This window comes from Eleutherodactylus coqui, chromosome 10, assembly GCF_035609145.1.
Source record: "Eleutherodactylus coqui strain aEleCoq1 chromosome 10, aEleCoq1.hap1, whole genome shotgun sequence".
In the NCBI taxonomy this organism is placed as follows: domain Eukaryota; kingdom Metazoa; phylum Chordata; class Amphibia; order Anura; family Eleutherodactylidae; genus Eleutherodactylus; species Eleutherodactylus coqui.
Genome location: NC_089846.1, coordinates 3,171,328 through 3,197,083, shown reverse-complemented (window position 1 = coordinate 3,197,083; position 25,756 = coordinate 3,171,328). Strand labels below are relative to the sequence as shown.

At 47.0% G+C, this 25,756-nt stretch overlaps 1 protein-coding gene across 2 annotated transcripts in view; it reads right to left on the bottom strand.

Annotated features, from left to right (window-relative positions):
- GRIN1 (glutamate ionotropic receptor NMDA type subunit 1) overlaps positions 1–25,756 on the bottom strand; it is a 156,670-nt gene that overhangs the window by 39,060 nt on the left and 91,854 nt on the right. For both annotated transcript variants that reach the window (XM_066580013.1, XM_066580014.1), the window contains 7 exons: positions 23,034–23,152; positions 22,598–22,710; positions 20,663–20,811; positions 15,852–16,009; positions 12,956–13,117; positions 9,143–9,252; positions 6,027–6,172 (listed from right to left, as the gene is read on the bottom strand). In XM_066580013.1, the coding sequence (XP_066436110.1) occupies positions 6,027–6,172; positions 9,143–9,252; positions 12,956–13,117; positions 15,852–16,009; positions 20,663–20,811; positions 22,598–22,710; positions 23,034–23,152 (957 nt within the window). The remainder of the gene's footprint in view (positions 1–6,026; positions 6,173–9,142; positions 9,253–12,955; positions 13,118–15,851; positions 16,010–20,662; positions 20,812–22,597; positions 22,711–23,033; positions 23,153–25,756) is intronic.

Genomic DNA, 25,756 nt, shown 5'->3' with positions numbered 1-25,756 from the left:
ATGAGGCATCTACTGCCCCCCAGCTATTGGTTAGGATAGGCAATGGTTGTATCCAATGGGGGAGGAGAAAATGCCCCATGAGGCATCAGTAATGGGAACTTTTCCCAGTAAGGTCCTAATGATGCAACCTATGTGGTGGCCTGTATACCCGCTGCCTGAGGGGATGGCCTATGTGATGAATGTGTGTGATGAATGTGTGTGATGTGTGTGATGTGTGTAATGAATGTGTGTGATGTGTGTGATGTGTGTGATGTGTGTGATGTGTGTGATGTGTGTGAGGTGTGTGAGGTGTGTGATGTGTGTGATGTGTGTGTGTGATGTGTGTGATGAATGTGTGTGATGTGTGTGATGTGTGTGATGAATGTGTGTGATGTGTGTGTACAAGGCATACAGATTGATTAAACTGTGACAATATACAAGGTATACAAACCTAGCACATGGTACATCCACACAGCTTATGTTACACATTGTCTCAGAAACAGGTCTATCCACATTTATAAACACAGTAAAGCGGTAACATACAATCCGACAGTCCTGAGCGTTTAGATTCTCTCTTTATCCTATAAAAAGAGTTCGTTTAGCTTCTTAATCAAGCAAATTGTTGCATTTGGAATTGATGGAACATATCTGGAGGGGGGGGGGGGTTAGAGGGGTTTATTTTATCAGTGGGGGGGGCTCTTCAGCAAAACGCTGTCATCACAAACAAAAAAAGGACACAAACGTGTGACACAAACATGACTCAGTGATGGGAAACGGCCAAAGTAACAAAAATCGTGTTTGTCCAGAAGGCGTACAACAACAAACAGGAAGGAAGACGGAGAAAAAGAACTGAAGGCAAAATAAACACAAAAAAGTCTCGTCTTCAGATTGGCACCAAGAAACGCAGAGGGCTTTGTTAAAGAATAAAAAATTAGGAATTTAACAAAGTCTTAAAACTGACCAAAAAATGATTGGCGGCTCCATGTTTGTGGGTGGAGCCAGGAAAATTAAATTTGCTTAGGTTTTCAATGACTGTTGACGAAAACATGGGGCTGGAATGTACTGGCATGTACAATGCGAGCTTCTGGATGGGCGATTGGCAACCAATGAAATGGCAGAGGAAATTAGGGAACAGAGAGCTAGAGAGAGAGCCAGAGACAAAGACGTAGAGTGAGAGAGAAGATGAAGAGGCGGAGCCATACAGTAAAGAGAGCAAGCAAGAGACAGAGAGTAGGAAAGAGCAAAGCTCTTCTTCCGAGAGTGCAAGCAGGAGAGAGAGAGAGTAAGAGAGAGAGCTGAATTCTTCTTCCTTACCGTGTCTTTGCAGGACCTACGTCTCTTGAAGCTGGAGGCCAGGGTTGAGGTGATGGACCTAAAAGAGGCTTTCTTTTTAGGGTCAGGTTCTGCTCTACCACTTTTTCTATCCTAAAATGAATATGTATAAGCAATTAGATAGCTAATGTGCCTCTCCTTCAACTACCTCTATACTGAATATAGTCCAGGGTGGCAAGAGGTCCTATCTTGTGAGGCTCTGTATGCCAACTAAGAATGGGGGTCACCTAGCTATGGTGGATCGGTGGTTGGGAGGGCCAAGTCAAACAATGGTCACCACATATTAGAAGGTTCTGTAGTTGTACTGAGATCCACCATGGTCTTCTACATAAGTTGGAGTCGTGTATCTAAGTCTACTTCGCTGCCACTATGGAGATATGCTTTGTTAACTAGGGACAGATGTTTGGGTTTCTTTCCCTGGAGAGATACATCCATTATATTTCCACCGGTCCATACTAGAATGCCGATTCCTTAAAGTGACGGTGACCATTGACATAACTGCTAACCTCTCCTTCGGCATTGGACAGCGGTGGATTCTAAGTGCAGCTATTCAGAGTGTAAGGACTGTGTGGGAGACTGGAGAAGGTTAGGATCTTTAGGCTGGAGGCAATGTCACAAGAAAGATAGAAGACGGCATTAGAAAGCAGCCATTGTATGAGGTTTCTGTAAAAAATGTAGTCAAAAAATTTAATGGTGCATTGGCGCAAAGCGATTCGGTTTTTGTTTTCCTTTTTTTTTTGTCCAAAAGCAAAAAAGAGAAAAAAATGAAAATAAGAATTTCTAAAAAAAAAATAGCAAATAAAGTAGAGAAGCATTGGCTATTTTTGACATCGCATAAGAAAATGTTGTGAAATCATAAAAGGTGGGAGAGAAAAGAAAAAGATGAGGCTTGTGCTGTTATACCGACACCGAGTATAACACAAATTTATTCCACAGGTGCGCCGGCACCAGCCATGGGATAAATTTGGGGATTTGTAGTTCTCCTTCAGGCATGCACAGATGGCGGTAAGCGAGATGGATGGCATGGAATGACTATATTTTGCTCCATGTATTATCCCAAATCCAAATTTTTGCTTAAACAAATAGATAGTTTCCACTTGCCTTCCTTCTAGTAACGTGACAGACTTTTGTTTTCTGTAGTTCCCACCTGTGGAAAGGTCTCAGATTGTAAGATCGTTTTTTTCACAGTCCCCACAGAGTGACATGCACACGTAACATGTACAAAATAAAGTGTCCCCCACGTTGAGACGGGGTGCAGGGGATTTCTAGAAGGTTGGCAAGTGAAAATTGTGGTGCTCGTGACAGTCCAGTGCCCCTGGCCAGCAGACGTCTCTCCGGAGGAACAGAAGGGAGAGGATTCCCGAGAGACCAGACCCCAGCAGTCAGCAATGACCAAGATAAACCCTGGTGGGGAGCAACAAAATTCAAAAATCACAGCTGCGTTCCGTTTTAGGGTTTATTAGTTTTTTTCCATTTTCCAGCAGGATCTCCTCCGGCCCCCGAAGGCAGATGGGATTCCCGTATGAGGTACAAGAACGCGCCGGGCTTCTGCTTTCTGTTTTAAGTTGTTAAGAAGCTATAAAGAATTTGGGCCAATCATTAAGTTGTGTCACACCTCTGCTTAAACGCTCCTCCATACAGAAGCCGTCGGTCATCACTCCGCTGCAGCACATTTAGTTCAACTTTAGATGTTTTTTTGTCATGTTCTTCATCTTAATCCTACTCTGTTCCCAAAGTAACGGGTTACACACTTCACAGGCGAAGACTAGGAAAGGAGACTACAAGGGGTCTAGGATTCCACGTGTGACCTCCTGGGTGTGCATCTCCAATCTAGGCATCACCTGGGCGCACTCAGAGCCTTTGTGACTCGCTCCAACTTGGGAATCTTTTTGTTTTCCCAGCATGGCACTGACTAAGACAACGCGACGGAGCGCACTGACTAAGACAACGCGACGGAGCGCACTGACTAAGACAACGCGACGGAGCGCACTGACTAAGACAACGCGACGGAGCGCACTGACTAAGACAACGCGACGGAGCGCACTGACTAAGACAACGCGACGGAGCGCACTGACTAAGACAACGCGACGGAGCGCACTGACTAAGACAACGCGACGGAGCGCACTGACTAAGACAACGCGACGGAGCGCACTGACTAAGACAACACGACGGAGCGCACTGACTAAGACAAGCGACGGAGCGCACTGACTAAGACAACGCGACGGAGCGCACTGACTAAGACAACGCGACGGAGCGCACTGACTAACACCGGCTTCTCACCGGTTTTAGTTAAAGACACATAATAGTTGCATCCCGCGCACCAGCTGTGGCCTGCCATAGATTCACATAATAATGGATGTCGTTTATGGCTGCAGGAGGCCACAACCCCTCCCAATAGGCCCCGCCCATCTTTCAGAAAACTGGTGGAAGCGACACAAACCTGCAAAAATGTACTAATTTTTGCACACATCTGCGCTTGGGCCAAAATTGAGATTTTCTGCCCAATAGATGTGTGATGCAATGTGGGAGCTGTTTATCATTGGCCGAAGTTTTTAGGCGACTTTTCTTGCACACTTTTTTCCTTTTCCGGTTTATGAAATATTGCCCAATAGTGATCTGTTTGTCACATCTGTAAGTGGGTCAGTAAACAGTCGCGCCGTACACTGCCCAGCCACAGGAGCCAGATTACAAACAAATCTGAACTTTTCTTTTTAAAGTGACAATTCTGTCTAAAAAGCTCTCCGCTCAGACTCCGCCTACTTTTCTGAACCCTTTCGAAAAGTGGAATGAGAGGCGGAACATCTGTTCTTTTTAGCGCAAATCAAGAGTAAATTTGTCTGAATTAACTTGCACCAAAAAAGACGTAACTGTTGGCAGAACATCAACAAATGTGCCCATTGTTTCTACACTTCCCCCCCCCCCCCCCCCAGCACCGGAGATCATGGTCTAGGTCTCCCAGGTCTGCAGGACCTCACAGAGAGCACATGCACCACAATAGTTGTTATGAGTTATCTGGATTATGTCGATTGTAACTGCACTTTAGTTTTTTTTTATTTTACTCTTTTAGGTTTTTTTTTCACAAACCTGTAATTTTATTCATTCTTTCCAATAACCAGCATTAATAATAACAGCAACATGCGACTAATGATCAGATATACTCTACAGAACAGACATGGGTTCGTTATCCATTGGTCACCAACATATGGGGAAGCAGGGATCGACTCTGCGGCAATGGTCTGTCGGTGTTTGAAGAGCCTCAATATCTTGGTGACTCAGACACATGGTTGTGTGATAGCCATGGCGGCCGTGTCTCAGTGTGGTATATGGAGGTCAGATGGAAATATATGAGGTCATGTGGAACAGTAAAGAACCCATGTGGATGCTGTAGGCCATCAGGAAAGTGCAGTCCAATATAACATCAATGAAATGGATTCACTTGGTCGCGTTTCTTTGTTGCCCCAGCTGAAAGGGAAGGGTTAGTCGGACATCACCTTCTACAGAATAGGAATTCCTCTATACACACATCTAGAAATCGGAAAACCTGGACAAAAAGGCAGAAACTAAAACTGCAGTGTTCATCGGCTGGACGAATCCTCGGAACCTAAAGACGCACATTCCTCAAACTCCTTTGTTTTGGGTTAAACCTGGTGGGAGCTCGGATCATCACGGCCTGCACCGTGCACCTAAATAATGGTCACCCTTTGAGATGGCTTATGTGGCCCTTGTATATCCACCTATATTCAGTATGCAAGAACTGATGGGGTTCGGGGGGCCCCAGTTATTCAGTTTGGGTGCCGGCGTGATACTGAAGAGCCCTTGTCCACCAAATGTGTCCAGCTCATTTGTACTTTTCCTCATCTGACAGGATTAAGACAGTTTACAGCGGACAGACTGGTTGTTAGGACTCAACTGCCTAACAACAGAGTTCTATGGAGAGTTGTCAGGCAGCATGTCCCTAGCAACCGGTCTCCATTACATTACTCGGGTCTTCAAAAAAGCCATGGGAGAACCAAGAAGGCTTTACAGAACCCAAAAGCTATGTTTCTCAATCTCTTACCCAATGGAATTGAGTCCAATTTCCTTTTTTCCACAGGTGGAGAGGTCCTTTAAGCTTTTTGAGCTTTCGAAGTTATTAAAAATTTCTAATATTCAGAATCTCAAAATTTCAAGCTTGTAAATAATGAGGGATAATGCCCCATGTGCGCGTATATTCATGTCAAGGACGAGAACGAATAAAGATTTTAAATCTAAAAAAAATGCCTAATCTGGGACAGACTGGTTGCTAAGGACGCGATGCATGACAACCTCATACTAAACTCTGTTGTTGTTAGGCAGTGCGTCCATAGCAACCAGACTGTCTCATAAAAGGTCTGGCCCCCTCCAGTTTCTCTTCCTGCAGTTTTAGTATCTTGTTTTCACAGTGGTCAACAAATGTATTTACAAGTAAGAAGAAATGGGAGACAAGAATGACCTGTTCAGTGTGAGTAAGCGCGATCATCAACCATCTTCTGACACTGAGCCAGTCATCGCACACAGACTATGGCGAAGGACCAACACGTTGTAACATGGTTACACCTGAGAATCCACAGTGAAATGGAGAAGGTTTGATGCAGACGGGACAAGACGAGGACGGCACCATGGTGACGAGTCTACTGTCTGACGAAGAAACAGGAAACGCACCTGTGGGTTAAGTTCTCTAAAACGTTTTGTCATACCTGCAGGTTTTTTCGCCAAACGTTCACGGCGGCAAAGGCGAGCTGCATCTGCTTTCTCCGGGCATCCTTATGTCTTTTGTAGGCGATTTCAATAAATATCAGGAAGATTCCAGCAACAATACCACCAGCGACAAGCATAAAAACACCTGGGGGAAGAAACAATATTCTTAAAGACACCTAGGTAACAAATAACAGGTAGAAAGACACCCGGGGAAAGAAACAATAGGCTTAAGGACACCTAGGTAACAAACAACAGGTAGAAAGATACCCGGGGAAAGAAACAATAGGCTTAAAGACACCTAGGTAACAAACAACAGGTAGAAATACACCTGGGGAAAGAAACAATATTCTTAAAGACACCTAGGTAACAAACAACAGGTAGAAATACACCTGGGGAAAGAAACAATAGGCTTAAAGACACCTAGGTAACAAACAACAGGTAGAAATACACCTGGGGAAAGAAACAATAGGCTTAAAGACACCTAGGTAACAAACAACAGGTAGAAAGACACCCGGGGAAAGAAGTAACAGGTCAAAGAAACCATCTGTCAAATGAAAAAAAATTGTTGCAATTAATTAACCCCTTAAGGATCGGGGTGACCAAACACTTTCCAGGAATTTTACCCATGTGGGGATTTTACTGACCTATTTTTTTTCTTCAGGTACCAAAATTATTTTTGCAGTATTTTCTTGTGACGTATAGGGTTATTTTTGTAATATATTTTTCACAGATTTTTTTTTTCCTTTTTCAGCTTTATTGGAGGACAGAAAGCTACCAAAAACAATTTTTTTTACATTTATAGTTGTTTATTTTTATAATTAATATATTTTTGCTAAAATACAGGAATGGGCTCAGGCGTTTTAATATATAAATTGTATAGTTTTGGATCACATGGCACGCATGGTGATTGCTTTGGTTGGCGTCGGCAGTGGGACATTTTTTTAATATATTTTTATTTTAGTCTGTAATTTTTTTAAACTTATTTTTGTAACAATTTTAGATCAGTGTCACATCAGAACTCTCATTCACATTAGCCTTTTTTCTTTTATTTCACACTTTTTCACTGAAGCTGGGCATCCATAGGAGGCCCAGTTTAAGGGGAAAACATCCCCCTGTAGTGACAATAGTCACTAACAGAGCTGATCTGGGTCTGCTAGGACCCTGCAGCGCTGTCTTGGCAGGGGGCACCTGGTGGTCATGTGATCACCAGCTTTAATAGCAGAAGTAACACTTTTGCTTCCTTTCTTCACTAGATAATGCTCATTGAGCACTATATAAAGTAGAAGAAGGCAAAACCTGTTAAAACTGCTTCTGCCTTCTCCTCCAGGTCCTTGGCTGTGACTAAAAGGCACGGAGCTTTAATCCCATGCTGTATTTTTACTAATGGCCAGGATTAAAGCACCGTAAATTTACTATGCTTGGTCCTTAAGGGGTTAAAAGGCAAAAAGCTGTCCTCTAATGAAATAATCATTTTTTTACTACCGGACTGTTGTTGAACTTGTCTTGTTATCTGTCATGGCTAACCCACATGTTCAGTATTGTTGCGCCCGTAACGACCCGTACAATAAGCTGAGCACACTTTTTATTCTGCACCGCAAACACCATTGTAAAGGAAAAAGATAAAACTGCCAGCTTTGGTTCATTTCGTCTCCCAAAAAACCGCTATAAAAGTAAATTGTACCAAAAAACTACAGTTCACCCGCAAAATAACGAGCCGTCATACGGCCACGGTTATTAGAAATGTATGGCTTTCGAATAGTGGAGACGAAAATCTCCCAAAATGGTTACATCCTTAGGTCCAAAGTAGGCGGCGCCACTAAGGGGTTAAGGCTGTCCCCCTGTTTTCTATTTGTATGTTCCTTCTCATGCCTGTATCACCACATTATATGCTCCCCAGTATAATTGTCCTTCGATGACGACGCTCTCTGTTTCTGTCCCCCTTTGTGATTTTCGTGGTCCACATTTCAGCTTCCTGCTTTATTAGCAGATAAATGACCCCGTTATTAAAAATCAGGTCATGAAACACGAGACGAAGAAGAGCGACATTCTAAGCAGACGCTGCATGCCTTCTGTGATGATGAATATCACTGCCCGGACAACGTGGGCTCCTTTCACGTGGCGCGGTTTGCTTTGGTAGAAGAGCACTGATCAACACAATCGGCACTCGGCTACCCGACCTTTACAAAGGCCGATCCAGCGACTATGTGAGACAAACGATGGATCGCTCATCCCTGCTGGCAGCACATCCCATGTTCACGCAGGAAGCTGCCCTGCTGGCAACGATTGTTTTCAGATCCACAAAAGATCTGATCGGCCAATGAAAGAGCATGTGCTCGTGTGTCAGCGGGAACAACTTCACACGGGCTGACAATTGGGCAAATGATCATTCCTACAAACATTCAGCCCACATAAAAGGGTCCTAAAGGGGTTGTCTGCCCTTTTTTCAACAGATGACGTATCCTTTGACCAGCTGATTGTCTGGTGCAGCGGGTTGGACATTGTCATCAGCAGTCAGCACAGGAAGACGGAGTGCCAGCTCCTCTCCTATCAATGGGAGCGCCACACTGATACTCCACTTCCTGCTTCTGTCCTGGAAAGGACATCACATCTAGTCCTGACCACGAGGAAAGCAGGAAGTGGAGTGTTCGTGCAGCGCTTCCCCTTCCGGGCAGACCACTGGTGATCATGTCCAGCCTGCTGCGCTGGATGTTCAACTGATGGATGGGGATCCTGAGAGGCAGACCCCTGTCCATTAGCGAAAGATAACCTATTCGGAGGAGATCGAGAGCAGGCTGCCCCTTTAAGGCCATGTTCACATCTGCATCAGAGCCTCCGCAACGGATATAGCATATTTCCCAGACAAAACTTCCAGCAAAGCCCAGCCATGAGTCCACTCAATAGAAAAGCTGTCTCCAACCACTGGCATAACTATAGGGGATGCAGGGGGTGCGGTGGCCCCCGGGCCCAGGAGCCTTAGGGGGCCCATAAGGCCTCTCCTCTCCATATAGGGAGCCCAGTACTATGAATAAAGCATTATAGTTGGGGGCCCTGTTACTGGTTTTGCATTGGGGCCCAGGAGCTTCACGTTACGCCTCTGTCCCCAACCATGACTTACCTGCCATGTTCTCAAAGGTCAGTGTAGCCGGGGCATTGCTGCGAGAGTCACATTCCTGATACCTGACCCAAGTCTTATCAAGGTCTTCCATAAATCCGTTCTCATGTGATCTACAACAAGAAATACACACAGCATGACAAACCGCGGCCATTATGACTGGTGGACGACCAGCGTTATACAACGCTCCATGTTATCGGGACCCGGATGTGCCCAGAGCTGTAAAGGAAAACCCCGATACAACACAACGTATACAACACAACGTATACAACACAACGTATACAACACAACGTATACAACACAACGTATACAACACAACGTATACAACACAACGTATACAACACAACGTATACAACACAACGTATACAACACAACGTATACAACACAACGTATACAACAACACAACGTATAGAACAACACAACGTATACAACACAACGTGTACAACCCAACGTATACAACACAACGTATACAAGGCAGTATTATAGTAGTTATATTCTTGCACATAGGGGGCAGTATTATAGTAGTTATATTCTTGTACATAGGGGGCAGTATTATAGTAGTTATATTCTTGTACATAGGGGCAGTATTATAGTAGTTATATTCTTGTACATAAGGGAGCAGTATTATAGTAGTTATATTCTTGTACATAGGAGGTAGTATTATAGTAGTTATATTCTTGTACATAGGGGGCAGTATTATAGTAGTTATATTCTTTTATATAGGGGGCAGTATTATAGTAGTTATATTCTTGTACATAGGAGCAGTATTATAGTAGTTATATTCTTGTACATAGGAGGCAGTATTATAGTAGTTATATTCTTGTACATAGGAGGCAGTATTATAGTAGTTATATTCTTGTACATAGGAGGCAGTATTATAGTAGTTATATTCTTGTATATAGGGGGCAGTATTATAGTAGTTATATTCTTGTACATAGGAGGCAGTATTATAGTAGTTATATTCTTGTACATAGGGGGCAGTATTATAGTAGTTATATTCTTGTACATTGGGAGCAGTATTATAGTAGTTATATTCTTGTACATAGGGGCAGTATTATAGTAGTTATATTCTTGTACATAAGAGGCAGTATTATAGTAGTTATATTCTTGTACATAGGAGGCAGTATTATAGTAGTTATATTCTTGTACATAGGAGGCAGTATTATAGTAGTTATATTCTTGTACATAGGGGGCAGTATTATAGTAGTTATATTCTTGTACATAGGGGCAGTATTATAGTAGTTATATTCTTGTACATAGGGGGCAGTATTATAGTAGTTATATTCTTGTACATAGGAGGCAGTATTATAGTAGTTATATTCTTGTACATAGGGGGCCGTATTATAGTAGTTATATTCTTGTGCATAGGGGAGCAGTATTATAGTAGTTATATTCTTGTACATAGGGGGCAGTATTATAGTAGTTATATTCTTGTACATAGGGAGCAGTATTATAGTAGTTATATTCTTGTGCATAGGGGCAGTATTATAGTAGTTATATTCTTGTACGTAGGAGCAGTATTATAGTAGTTATATACTTGTACATAGGGGGCAGTATTATAGTAGTTATATTCTTGTACATAGGGGGCAGTATTATAGTAGTTATATTCTTGTACATAGGGGGCAGTATTATAGTAGTTATATTCTTGTACATAGGGGGCAGTATTATAGTAGTTATATTCTTGTACATAGGGGCAGTATTATAGTAGTTATATACTTGTACATAGGGGGCAGTATTATAGTAGTTATATTCTTGTACATAGGGGGCAGTATTATAGTAGTTATATTCTTGTACGTAGGAGCAGTATTATAGTAGTTATATTTACATCTTCTGTACTGGTTTTTAAGTGTCTGCAGTATATTTATTCCTTTGAAACTGAAGTAAAGCCGCCATGTATATGTGCCATTCATATTTTAAGAATTGAGGCACCCAATAAAATCATCAGACTTTCTACTATATACAGTTCAGGCACATGTGGAGGAATAGAAGGCGTCCTAGCAGGCGGTCTTTCTCTGTCAGCATAGCAGTATAAATCCTTTAACTATAGCAATCAGCCCCGATATCGATGTGTTAAAAATATTAAAATCGCCTCTTTGGCTCTGGTTGATGTGTTTGTTTAATCGTTTTTCTAATTTAGTCGTATTGTTTGCACATAATTAGAATCTGTAAAGGGGTTGTCCGGCCATAAACATTAGGTCTCATTACTTCTGTCTGCTGCTAGTGTACTTGTGTGTGGGCACTGTAAAGGGGGACTCTGTGGGGGAGGTCACAGGGGGGGGCACTGTATAGGGACGCTGTGGATGGGGGGCATGTGGAGGGGGGCTACTTTGGAGTGCAGTGGGGGGGACTCTGGGGGGGGTGGCATGTGTAGGGGGGGTACTGCGGAGGGCACTGTGGGGGGGGGAATACTGGGGGGGGGCACTGTTGAGGGGGGACTGTGGAGAATGCTGTGGTTGGGGGGAATGAGGGGGGCTACTTTGGAGGGCACTGTAGGGGTGACACTGGGGGGCATGTGTAGGGGGTACTGTAGAGGGCACTGTTTGTGGCACTGTGGGGGATCATTAGGGGGGCACTGTGGGAGAGTGCACTGTGGGGGGGGGGGTCATTGTGAGGGGGGGGTCGCTGTGGGAGGGGCACTATGAGGGCATGTGAGTGTGGGGAAATGTTTTGTTTCACTTTAGCAGGGTGGGGGGGCAGTAGGTAGCCTTGCAGTGAGGGGCTGCAGGAGAGTTCTCTCTCGGCTCTCCCCAGCCCCTCTCCATTCACTATACACTGTGCTGCTGTTTACACTCATGGTACGATTTTATCGTGAACCATGAGTGTATAATGCAGTCTCCCTGGCCACACCCCTCTGATTATAGTATGCAGCAGGGGGCGGGGCCTGGGCGGGGAGAGACTGTAGAGCAGTTCAATAGAGGTGGGCGTGTCGTGGGCGGGGCTAGGACGTGGGCTGAGCGAGGCCATGAAATCCTGCCTCTTCATGTTTCTTACTACCATCGGGAGCGCGCACACAGAAGAGGGAGAGCGCAGAGCATTGTGGGAAGGCAGCACAGAGGCGCCATCTTTGAAAGCTGCAGTGAAGATCAGAATCTAAGGTAAGAAACTGACATTGCAGCTGATCTGCCGGCCGGTTTGAGCCCCTGTATGCTGTGTGTTACTATCCTTACTGAAAGGAAAGCAGCAGCATTATAAAAATTTTTACCCTGTGTGGCCGGACAACCCCTTTAACAGTTGTCTTCCAGCCATTCACTGTCCCATCTTTTACACTGTTACCCTCTAATAATGTCTGAAGGACAAAACTTGTGCTACCTCAAAACTTCTGATTGGTTGTGAGCTGTTCTATGGGGGGGAGGGGTGGGAGGTCATCAGCATGTGCTGCACATCAGGGTCCCGGCTGCTTCCCCACCTTTACTTCCTAGCCTTGCTTTGCCTATTTAGAAGGGAACGCTCTTCTCCTCTCTAGGATACAACGACAAAATACCGGGGAAGTGGCGCCACGGGACTGAAACCCACTTATGTACGCTAGTCTACAATAAAAACGGAGGGGTTGAGCTAAACGTCTTGTGCTTCCCTGCAAAAAGTTGCGCCTCCACCCATTTTCTTTTTTTTCCGTATATACTTATTTGGAGGGAAGTCCATCTCAAGTTCTTAACATTCAAAGCCAAGGAGATGGGATTAGCTGTGGCCCTCTCTCCAGGGGCCCCGTATCAGCCGCATGGGTTTCCCCCATAGTAGTCGTGTCACGTATCACACCCTGAAGATGTGGGATCAGCCTGAGACCCCCCTTTGTTAAGAATGAATCAGTCCGGAACATACTTGAGAATGTTGAGGGACACGTTCTGCTTCCAAGGACTGTCCTTTCTCATACCGATTCCAAAACCAGAGCGGAAGAACAGTTCTCCGGTGGTGACAAGATCGCACTTCTGAGAAGCCTCAAACTCCAGGACGGCAGAATCCCAGATGAAAGCGTGGAGTTTGCTGCGGTAAACAAGGAGGACGACAATCAAGGACCAGTCCAGGCGAACCATCTGGTTACTCCATTTTGAAAAATGCTCCCCATAAATACCCGGGTATCTGCCAGAGATGCCCTCATAAATGCCCACATCAGGTATTCTCTTCCCATAAAGCTGCCTATGAGAACCTCTTGTGCACGCGGTAACTGCGCTATGTCTACGAACAGAAGAGCGTGGGTGCCCCTACCTTGAGGGTACCTGAGCCAGCAGCCTGCAGGGCCTCAGGGAGGCGGAGGGTTGCTGCCCGGACGGTATTTATTTTTTATTGGTCATATTAATGTAAGCTGGGCAGCAATCGTACAAGCATTTAACCCACTTGTTCTGTAGTTCCGGTCCCGTATCAGCGGGGAATGTGACCCCCGACCTATCCCCCATGGTCTGCATTCCTGCATGCAGATGCTGGCCTGTATGCAGCGCACACATTGGGTGGAGACGTCAGGGATCCCTTTCTGATGCATAAAAATGGCCAGCCGGAAAAGTTAGGTCTGGACTTATCGAAGACCCTGAAATACGCCTGCCGCTCCATAGACTCCTATGGGAGTCTATGAGAGCTGATGGAAAAGGGAGGTGGGAGGGAGTTTAGCAGCAGCTCTGCTAAACTCCCTCCCCTTCCCTCTCCTTGACAGCTGTCGGCAAATGGAGGGGGTGGGGTGGGAAATTAGCACACTAGCTCCCGCCCCGTCCCATTTCAGGCAGCTGGCAAGGGCCAGAGAGGGGGCAGGAGTTTACATACTAGCTCCCACCCTGTCCTGCCCCCTCCCTTTGCCGACAGCGGGTAAGGAGCGAAGAGGGGCAGGGAAGGGGGAGGAAGTTTAGGAGAGCTAAACTCTCTCTCCTCGCCAGACGGTATCCCAGGATGCGGCGTATATATATGCTGCCGGTCCAGCCGTCTGAACGCCCATTAAATCAGTTGATGCAGCCGTGAGGCAGCCGGCCGAAAATCACAAAGACTGTGTGAAAGACTGGAACTACGGACCAAGTGAGGTAAATGCTCGTCAGGCTGCTGCCTGGCTGGGGGTTACTATTTTTACTGGGGCCAGTATAGGGAATACTTACCATTGGGACCACTCTTATTACTGGGGGCACCAGCAGGGGACACAATTACTACTGGGGCCACTAACGGGGGCATTATTACTACTTGGGCTATTAAGAGGTGCTTTATTACTACTAGCGTTACTAATGGGGTCACTATTACTACTGGGACCATTAAGGGGATCACTATTACTATTAGGGTCACTAAGGGGGACACTTACTATTGAGGCCAAAATGAGTGGGTTCTTTGCAGGAGGAGTGCAGGGACATCTCACACCTCGGGCAGCATAAAGGCTTGGAGCATCCCTGCTGAGGACAATAGTAAAAATGACTAGCAGAAGCTCCTGGGTCCCAATACACATCTGTACCAGGGCGCCCACCTACCATATAATACTGCTGTCCTCAGGTATTAAGCGCGGGTGTCACTGCAGCTTCTGCACCCCCTATAGTTATGCCCCTGTTCAATGTCATTCTTCGGAGGTTGGTAGGGTCTGCAATGGGATGGGAGTTATACACTGACCGCCCCTTTATTAGACCCCCGTCTCTCACAATTGGCGCTCCCTGTACGGTAATCCCCCCCGTGACCCCGGAGTGCGGCATAAAGTCACGTGACAAGTTAGATCCACATTAGATGGAGAATCCAGCGATCGGAGCGACTTCCAGCGAGGCCGGTCATCGGTGCTAGACTAGCCGGGGTCTCACCGCCAACCGCTGGGGGTTTCTCATGTACCAGCGTGGGGCACTATTACTTCTGTAGCCCCTATGGGGGTAACTAGTACTACTGGGGGCCTTTAAGGGGTCACTATTACTATTGGTTTGACTAAGGGGGCACACTACTACTCTGTCGCGCCTCTGTGGTTTTACTGTCCTGGGTACCTTGTGTTTTGGCGCCTTCAATGCCTGTAAAATGAGTGAGCTTTGTTGCTGGGGAAAGGCACCATTTCACACTTCACTTCAGGCAGCATAAAGGCTTGTGGCCCCCTGATACCGCGATCGGGAAAAACACCCAGCGGAAGGGGATCCTGTGGAGGGAAACAGCTCATCCCTGAAAGGATGGTATAACAGCGGGCGACCAGTTCCAGCGCCATTGTGTCTAAGAGAAACAGAAAGACTCCAGCGGGCAAAAGAGCGCAAAACTTGTATCACTGAGCAGCGGAGAAACATCTCCTGGTCAGATGGAGCCAGATTTATGTGCTGATAGGAGGTCAGAATTTGGTGCAAGCAGCATGAATCGCTGACCCCTTCCTGTCAGCCGGTCAGAACATGTCAGCACCGCCATCTAATCTGCAGTGACTACAAGCAGCTTCCTGTCCGCAGGGGCCGGTGTTCCTGCTGAACCGTTTCAGCACCGAGTGGAATCTACAACCCGATGAACTGCTGGAGGCCAGAGGAGCCGAACGCGACTAGATTGGGGTAATAAAGAGGGGTCAGTGTAGGCCAGTATTTCCTACATATACGATGCCATGCGGCAGTGCCCCCTAGAGGACGCACTCAGACATCACCATGCTCTAACGCTGTATCACACCTTCCTGCAGGAGTCCTGAAGTGACCTCTGTCAGTAATGCGGTCCGGTGGCATTCCGCCTTGTTCTCCGGCGCACAGAGCTGCAGTCGCCGTGGTTTCTTTTCAGACCACAAGGTCTTGAGTTGAATAGAGGGTTCACTTACTTATCCCGCACTGCTTGTATAGCTTCGGCTGCGCTCTCGTAGTTGTGCTTCTCCATGTGCCGATACATTGTGCTCAGCTCCACTTGTCTCCGGAAGTAAATGTCCACAGAGCTCTGCTTGACCGTCGCGTAGATGAACTTGTCGCTGGGGTTACGGAGCTGCGGAAACGAACGATGGAAGACATTAATCTGCAAAATCAAAATGGCTGCCGCACACAGAAGTGGGATATAGAGGGGCGCATTGGTTGTGGCCGAGTCCTCTGCGTCCGTGCGGGTGTAATACCGTGTCACGCTCTGCGGTGGGCTGCTACTTGTGTCATTTCCTAGTTTGGCCCTCGCTGCACATAACCCCCTTTACCAGAAGGCTCCCTGATTGGCCGCGGGTCACATGGTTTCCGGCGATCAGCGGTGATCTGAAGGCGCTTCTAGATGGGACGGTTATTGTTCAGTCTAAACACGGCCAACGACCGAGTGATGAACGACGATCCCGCGCTTTTGGTTCATTGCTCAGTTTCTGCAGGACCAGAAATCATCGTTGCATCTGAACCGCGTTCAGTTTAGACATATTTTTATTATAAATATGACAAAAAGGGTTTTTAACTTTTATTACTTTTTATTTTCTTTAATAATTAATTTAAAAAAATGTTAAACGGATTTTCACAGCGAGGACTCGAACTTGTGCTGGTTGGATCGCTCCTGCAGTATGACGCAATACCTTAGTATTACATTATATTGCAATATGACAGGCATGGTAAACTACAATGGTAGCCCTGGGGGCTTTCAGAAGGCCCCCGGCTGCCATGGCAACTGAATGCACCCCACGATCCTATCGGGGAAGGGGGGCGTTCAGGACACCCAAACTCTGATTGGGGCATTTACATGCCGCTGTAAGAATTGACAGTGGCATTTAAAAGGTTAAGAGCCGCGATAAGCAGGAGTGCTGATCACAATTGTTGCAGATGGGTTTCAGCTATGCGGGCCCCGCATTGTATTGGGCGTGATCGGCTCCTGATCACACGAACCTCCATGATGTATCTGTACATCTTGGAGCTTTAAGTGGTTGAGGGGGTTAAACCCTTTGATATGCCTGCCTGTACTTGTGCGTGTTGAAGGACCTTGAGAGAGAGAGAGGTCACATGGTTTTAGGCCCTATGATTTTGTGGTTGTGGCTCCACCCCTGATTACATCATTGCCAGGCAGCAGACAACAGGGCTAGGCCCCGCCCATCTTCCAGAATCATCAGGAACGTTCTCAGGCTATATAAAGGAAGGGGTTGCATCACAGCCAGAGGGACATGAGAGAAGCAGAGCCGAGAAGCAGAGCCCAAGCAACAGCCACCAGCAGGAACTCTGCAAGTGGCGGAGGCCTACTCCAGGCCAGTGCAGCCGACAGTTCCCCATGCTGGAGAGAGCCTGAGCAACATGACCGCTGGACCCAGCGGGACCACCATCGAGCCCTGATGAATCAGGGTTAGAAGACAGTGATGCTTCCAGACCAGCGAGCCCTGATGACCCGGGGGCTGAAGTAGCTGACAGCACCATGGACTCAGCGCGGCGCCTGCATGAGTATAGAATCCCTGCCAGGTGGGGTTCATGTATGAAAAGAAGTGCTGCGAGCGTAACTGTTGTTTGGCGCCATAGTTTAATGTGAGGCCTTGCGGGGTAGTTGTTATGTCTTTGTAGTGTACGGATACATTGTAACATGGGTGATGTGATGTAACCTGTTGGCTATGTCACATAATGGGGGCAGCGAGGCACCTGGGTAGGAGGAGGTAATTGAGGACTGATGTGCCGTAGGGATTGAGCCGCCATTATGGTATGCTGACCCCTGTAAGATAACGTCTATGATATAGTGGCGGTCTGTGTGAGAGGTCGGAGCCGACCGTAGAGTACACGCATGTAACAGTTATGCTGCAAATTCCTTTAAACGGTCAGGTGCCTCGCCGCTGCCATCGGGAGGAGATATGAGGGCGATGTTAGTACCGATGCATTACGCTGGTAGAAGTCATAATATGGATAATGAGAAATCCAGTACCGTCGCTTTAAGAGGGTTGATATTGAGTTATCAGTAGTTACAATAAACTCCGCCCCCCCCCCCCAGCTGGGCCTTAAAGGGGTTGTCCCGCGGCAGCAAGTGGGTCTATACACTTCTGTATGGCCATATTAATGCACTTTGTAATATACATTGTGCATTAATTATGAGCCATACAGAAGTTATAAAAAGTTTTATACTTACCTGCTCCGTTGCTGGCGTCCTCGTCTCCATGGTGCCGACTAATTTTCGCCCTCCGATGGCCAAGTTAGCCGCGCTTGCGCAGTCCGGGTCTTCTTCTTTTCTGAATGGGGCTCCGTGTCGCTCCGTGTAGCTCCGCCCCGTCACGTGCCGATTCCAGCCAATCAGGAGGCTGGAATCGGCAATGGACCGCACAGAAGCCCTGCGGTCCATGGAGACAGAGGATCAGGTAAGCGCTGTGGGGGTTGTTTTTTTAACCCCTGCATCGGGGTTGTCTCGCGCCGAACGGGGGGGGGGGTTTAAAAAAAAAAAAAAAAACCCGTTTCGGCGCGGGACAACCCCTTTAAATAAAAAGGTTATTACACCGCTCCTGGGGCTCCCAGATGCAGCCGACAGCCAGCACTGGCATCAGTGGTGACTTCTGGGTAGACTACCAGACCGCTGCGGCTAATCTGAGGGCGCAGCATCACCATCGGCCCTCCTGGCATCAGCGCTCATATCTTGGCCGCCATTCTGCCAGGAGTTTAGAGACGGTGACGCTACGGCCTCTGATTGGCCACAGTGGTCACATGCTTCTGCCTGTCCGTCTACCTGGAAGTTAGCACCGATGTCAGCTGCATCCCGGGACCCCAGGAGAGGGGAGTATACCCCCGTTTGTTATTTAAGGCAGGGCCCAGCTGGGGGATGGGGTTTGGTTTTAATGACAAACCCCTTTAAGTATCTGAACTCTCCTACGGAGCGACACGATGCAGATATCGTTCCTGTTCAGTACAGTTGATTTTGTCATCGCCGCACCATCACTTAACCTGCCACCCGTTACACAGCAAGTGTGCAGTTCCCCTTCAGCGCCCCCAGAGGTAAAATGAAGTATTACACAATTGTCATGGATTTCTCTGGGATGTGCCAGTAATGTGTGGATGTTCTGGGTCCTCCGCTTTAGGACTCCTCTCTACTCCAGATCACTAGTAATCTATTTGTGATTGGGCTTTAGAAATCAGATCGCTCCTTTAAGATTACAGCAGGACATAATGAAGCATTGATACTGGATATGTCCAAAGTCCAATGAGTCATTGAGTAATGACTGAAGGGACCTCACGCCCCGTGACCGCTGAGAAATACCATGCAGACATAAGGCTTGGGGTTTACGGCATCACATTGTGTTGTGTTTCACCTGTCGGGGGTTGTGCTCCGGCGCACCGACCCGCTGTCCGCTGTCACTACTGGCAGCCACCAAGCGTCTGCACTGTGTAGGCGAATGTAGTACAAAAATAACTATGAGGGTTGTTGTCTTGTCTGAGCTGCGGTTAACAGAACTCATGGGCCGTAGACACAATGCGCAGGAGGGGACCCACTGACGTCTATGGGAGAATGCTCTGTGATCTGTGCAGGGAGGAAGTGGAGGTGAGCTGTGACCATGAAATATACATTTCCATTGGAGAACATTGTGGGCATGCTTTGTGACTTCTGAAGGGAGGAGGTGAGCTGTGACCATGGCATATAGTTTTTCAATGGGAGAGTGTTGTGGGCATGCTCTGTGAAGTGAGTTGTGATGATTATCTATAGACGTCTATGAAAGGTGTTCTAGGCCTGCCCTCTGACAGAAGCGTTGGCTAGATGTGACCTATGACTGATGGCTATCTTTCAGGATGTGTAGTCCAAACAGAGACCGGCATCTGTAGTGGGCAAGAATTCTGAGGTGCTGGAGGGGATCCCAAAACACATGTTTTATGTTTGCCCTATTGTCTTAAATGGGGAATGCATCAGGTTTATGTGTATTGGCATCTGCAGGCATGAAAGGGTTAATGTCTGGGAAATGTATCGGTTTGTCTAGTCACGTGTTTATGTGCAGGTGATGTGAAGAGAGTCGGTGAGGAGCAATGGAGGAAGAGGAGAGGTGGTCTGCTGCTCCGACCAGAGCGTAGCCATCCCAGAATTCCTCCTCCTAGAGGTGGCCTTTACAGAACGTGAAAGCCCAGACATGACGGAAACACGTGGGTATGTAACGCAAGAACCGCATGTAACCGGAGAGAGAGAAGCCGCAAGTGTGCGAGGAAAGTGAGTGTCTGGCAGTAGTGAGAGTTAGGCCATGAGATAGATCCTACAGATAACTAGGACTGTGGATGCATAATGCCCCGGGACCCTCACTGCTTCTACACTCTACAAGTTGTTTTGTGCAAGAACTGTTTTATTGTTACTTCATCGAGAGTTTGAGTGTGTGGACTACTTTATCCAAGTTGGGTGATCTGCCGCAGAAGATGGAACGTTGGCGTCACGGTGACAAACAGGGCTAAAAGGTAACTCAGGTTACTCATTGTGATCTCCCCTTGTCAGTAATGAGGTCGGGTTCTTAGCCACCCGTAGGGGGGAGACGGTAGAGCCCCGTGACAAAGTTTATTCCCTACGCCACTGTCTCCTCGGCTGAGGGTCTGCTCCTCGGACTCTGCTCATCCAGACATAAGAGGCCTTGACCTCCTCAATCCACAATGTGCCGTCATATGTACATGCCCTGTAGGTTACCAATTACTGCGGTCTTGTTCTGGCGCCCATATATGGAGTCCTATCCTACATGAGGCTACTCACTCGGGGGTCATTTATCCCGGTGATCCTTTCCTCGGGCCGGTCCAGCACCAGGAAGGCAGCCAGGTTAGCAGTGTAGGAGGCCACAATGATCATAGCGAACCCGGCCCACACCATCCCGAGGATCCGAGCCGAGAAGCTTCTTGGTGCCCCTGCAGAAGAACAAGAATCGCTAGTCACTGCTGTGCCAGAATAGGAAATCTATTGATCATCTTGACTCTGATCCGGTGACTGGGGGGCCGACATTACCCCCTATAATATAATGCGGGGAGCAGATTCTGAGCTTTAACCACTACTGTATCCAGGGAAGTAGATGCTGATGGCGGCCGAGGCAAGAACTCTTTAGTCCTCGGATCCGAGAGCTGATCTGGCTGTTATGGTATACTACCCTTCATACGCCAGTCCGGGTGTCCTAGATCTCACCCACAACCCCTGTCCCTGCCTACTTGCCTCCACTCCTGGCTAACCCCAGGCGGGCAACTGGGCGACGGTCCCTACTCTCACTTGGGACCAAAAAAGGGACGCTGGCGTACCAGGATGGTAAAGGTAGAATACTGACAGAAAAAGGCAGATGTAAATAACCAACATGAACAATACTAAGCAGAACTGAGGCAGATGGAGAAACCTGGCTGATAACAGCAAAGTATAGCAGACAAGATGACAGAAGCAGGAGACCAACAAAGGCAGACTAGCTAGCACACTGAGGGAAACCAATAACTGGCAGTGATTGCAAGTCTCTGCCTGACCTTTAAAGAAAAGCCTCTGTCTAGGGACAGAGAGAGGGAGACAGACAACTCCCAATAGAAAACAACAAAGGGGAGCTCTTGCACGGCAGCTGCACTCACAGGTGCGCACGGCGCCGCATTCCACCAGCACCACACTGCCCACGCCGGCCAGGCACCCGTGTCCCTGACAGCCAGACAACCAGCCAGGGGGACGCACCCCAACCGCAGGAACCCGCACACCGCTGCCCCGGGAGGACCAGCAGCCGCCGCATGGTAACAATGGCATTACAGCACCCGCATTATACCGCTAGTCAATACGAGCCTGGGGGCGGAGCTAGTCAAATATCATACACTAGCCATAAAGCCCGCTATGCGAAAATGTGAAACAGATTCGAGAAAACTTTTGCCCGTCATTTCCTTCATTGCTCACATACTTTTCAGGGGAGCAAATACTTTTTACACCTACTTATGGGACATGCACATAGTTTTGAGGGCAAAATATTTTGGGGTGTACATATCCTTTTTGAGGCGGGCGCTCCACATTTTTTGTGGGGTGGAGATTTGCATGCTTTACAAAGCACATACTTTTAGGGATCATGCATATTTTGGGGGTTCATAAAGATTTGGGGGCTGGGTCACAAATACTTTTAGAGGCAGGAGGACCACAGTTTTTAGGGGGTGGTCACATTTTTGGGGGTCATTTTTGTGGCAGAAGCTCCACATTTTTTTTGGGAGGGAGTTTTACATATTTTTTGAAGGCACATATTATTGGGGGGGGGGGGCACAATATTTCAAGCTTACACATACTTTTGAGTGTCACACAAACCTCTGGGGGTCACACACTTTTTGAGGGGAGCCCTCATAGTTCTTGGGGCGCTGCATGTTTTGGGAGGGTCAAGCATACATCTTGTAGCATGGAGCTAACCTACTTTTCAGGGGGGCATACATAGTTTTTTGGGGGGAGGGGGGTTCACACTTTTTGAGAAGTTGTCACCAACACACTTTGTGTTTTATCTATCAGGATGGTATAGATGCTTCCTTCTTCATGATCTGATCCTGTACATCACATTCAAGAAGGGCAGGACAGCTGTGTGCTCGGGGCTGTCCAGCAGGGGGCGACATTGAGTGCTGGAATCTCCCCAGGTAAGGAGTGTAGTTCATGTAGAGCCACTGATACTGTGAATACTACAGATACCGCAGACATAGACTTCACCTTCTCCGATCCCAGAGTTCAGCAGCACGCCCCAGGAAAACCACATGGCAGAAGAAAGCGTCAGCGCGTCCTCCTCCTCCTCCTCGGTGTTCACTTTAAACCGGCCAAATGGACTGGAAGGAGAGATGTGATATACGGTAAGACAATATAAGACCGCGACATACAGAACATGGCCTCCCTGCTTGTGGCCCTGTGGTGTTTGACCACCGAGGATTGCGTGGGGCGGGCGAGACCCGGGGGCACCGCTGTGTGTGCCAAGGCTAAATGAAAGAAGTTACCGTGCCGCCAGCAGAGCAAAGTGTGACCCTGTAGATATAAGAGCCTGTAACGGCCGACAGACATACAGGAGCATCACAAATACTCATCTGAGGAGCAGAACCATAACTGCACTCTGCATGCCGAGGGGAGAGAGAATAACTAGTATTGTAGTGCTCACCTGAACCGATCCAGCAGGTACAACATAACCGCCACCACGTGCACCGAGAGCCCAACCAGGAGCCAAAGGGTACTCTGGAAAGGCTGCATAAATGAGTCCAGCGTACTGCGGGGGATTTCCTGCATGGAAGGAGATAGATTCATTATCTACATCACTGCTATACATATATCATTATATACAGGAGATACCCAGGTTATACCAGCATGTTCCATATCACTATATACAGGGAATGTATAACTTATACCAGCTGTACATATATCATTATATACAGGAGATACCCAGGTCATACCAGCATGCTCCATATCACTATATACAGGAGATGTATAACTTATACCAGCTGTACATATATAATTATATACAGGAGATACCCAGGTTATACCAGCATGCTCCATATCACTATATACAGGATGTATAACTTATACCAGCTGTACATATATAATTATATACAGGAGATCCCCAGGTTATACCAGCATGCTCCATAACACTGTATACAGGAGATATTACTTATAGCAGCTGTACATATATAATTATATACAGGAGATACCCAGGTTATACCAGCATGCTCCATATCACTATATACAGGATGTATAACTTATACCAGCTGTACATATATAATTATATACAGGAGATACCCAGGTTATAGCAGCATGCACCATATCACTATATACAGGATGTATAACTTATACCAGCTGTACATATATAATTATATACAGGAGATCCCCAGGTTATACCAGCATGCTCCATATCACTATATACAGGAGATCCCCAGGTTATACCAGCATGCTCCATATCACTATATACAGGAGATGTATAACTTATAGCAGCTGTACATATATAATTATATACAGGAGATCCCCAGGTTATACCAGCATGCTCCATAACACTGTATACAGGAGATATTACTTATAGCAGCTGTACATATATAATTATATACAGGAGATACCCAGGTTATACCAGCATGCTCCATATCACTATATACAGGATGTATAACTTATACCAGCTGTACATATATAATTATATACAGGAGATACCCAGGTTATACCAGCATGCTCCATATCACTATATACAGGAGATATTACTTATAGCAGTACAACCCCAATTCTGCTATGTAAAATGTAAATCAATGTTAAGGAAAAATGCAGTGATTCAGAAATCCCATAACCATAGTTAATTCCTAAGTAGAACATAGAATACATATAGAAAGGTGGGTAGGGGATGTTGAGGATCGAACCTAGGAGCTTTTGTACTCCAGCCGACAGCTCTTTGGCTTGCTCCCCTGCATAAACCTGGCTTGATGTTTCTTGCTCTTGCAATCTAGTTCCAGTTTCCCTGTCTGGCTCCACCCCGTTCCCTTGGTTAGGCACACTATTGAAACCTGGCCTTGTACCTTGCTCATTGTGTGATCATTGAGCTCCCAGCTTGTAGGCAAGTGCCACCACCTGCCTGTTCTTCTGAACCGAACTGATACTACCATTACTGACCTCTGGCTTCCCCTGACTATGCTACCTGTTCGCTCCTCTGTACTGCAACAGATACCTACCTGTTACTGACCCCTGGCTTAACTGACCACGCTAACTGTCTGCTTGGGTTACAACAAAAGGCTCCAAAGCCACACCAGATCATTAAAAGTGGGTTGATATTTCTCTGTTTCAATTTTTTTTAATTACCTCATTTAGAAATTGGTGGCAGCAACACATCTGATAAAAGTTTGAGCAGGCATAACAAAAGGCTGGAAAATAAGTGGTACTAATGAAAAACAACCATGATTGTGTATAAAAAAGAGCATGTTAGAGAGTCTCTCAGAAGATGTTCAGAGGTTCACCAATCTGTGAAAAATTGTACAACAATTTCAGAAAAATGTTCCTCAATGTAAAATTGTGAAGACTATGAATATCCCCCGATCTACAGTCCATAATATCATCAAGAGAGTCAGAGAATCTGGAGAAGACTCCGGGGTGAACAAGCCGCCTGTAGTCCAGACCTTCCACCATATACTACATTCATCACAATAGCATGGCTTCACAGAAGAAGAGTCCAGGGGGAATCGGCCGCCTGCAGTCCAGACCTTCCACCATATACTACATCTATCCCAACAGCTTCACAGGAGAAGACTCCGGGGTGAACCGGCCGCCTGCAGTCCTGACCTTCCACCATGTACTACATCCATCACAACAGCTTCACAGGAGAGGAGTCCGGGGTGAACCAGCCACCTGCAGTTCAGACCTTCCACCATATACTGCATCCACCGCAACAGCATGGCTTCACAAAATAGTCCGGGGTGAACCGGCCGCCTGCAGTCCAGACCTTCCACCACATAGTCCGGGGTGAACCGGCCGCCTGTAGTCCAGACCTTCCACCACATAGTCCGGGGTGAACCGGCCGCCTGTAGTCCAGACCTTCCACCATATACTGCATCTACCACAACAGCATGGCTTCACAGGAGAAGACTCCCGGGTGAACCGGCCGCCTGCAGTCCAGACCATCCACCATATACTGCATCTACCACAACAGCATGGCTTCACAGGAGAAGACTCCCGGGTGAACCGGCCACCTGCAGTCCGGACCTTCCACCATATACTACATCTATCACAACAGCATGGCTTCACAGGAGAAGACTCCGGGGTGAACCGGCCGCCTGCAGTCCAGACCTTCCACCACATAGTCCGGGGTGAACCGGCCGCCTGCAGTCCAGACCTTCCACCACATACTACATCCATCACTAC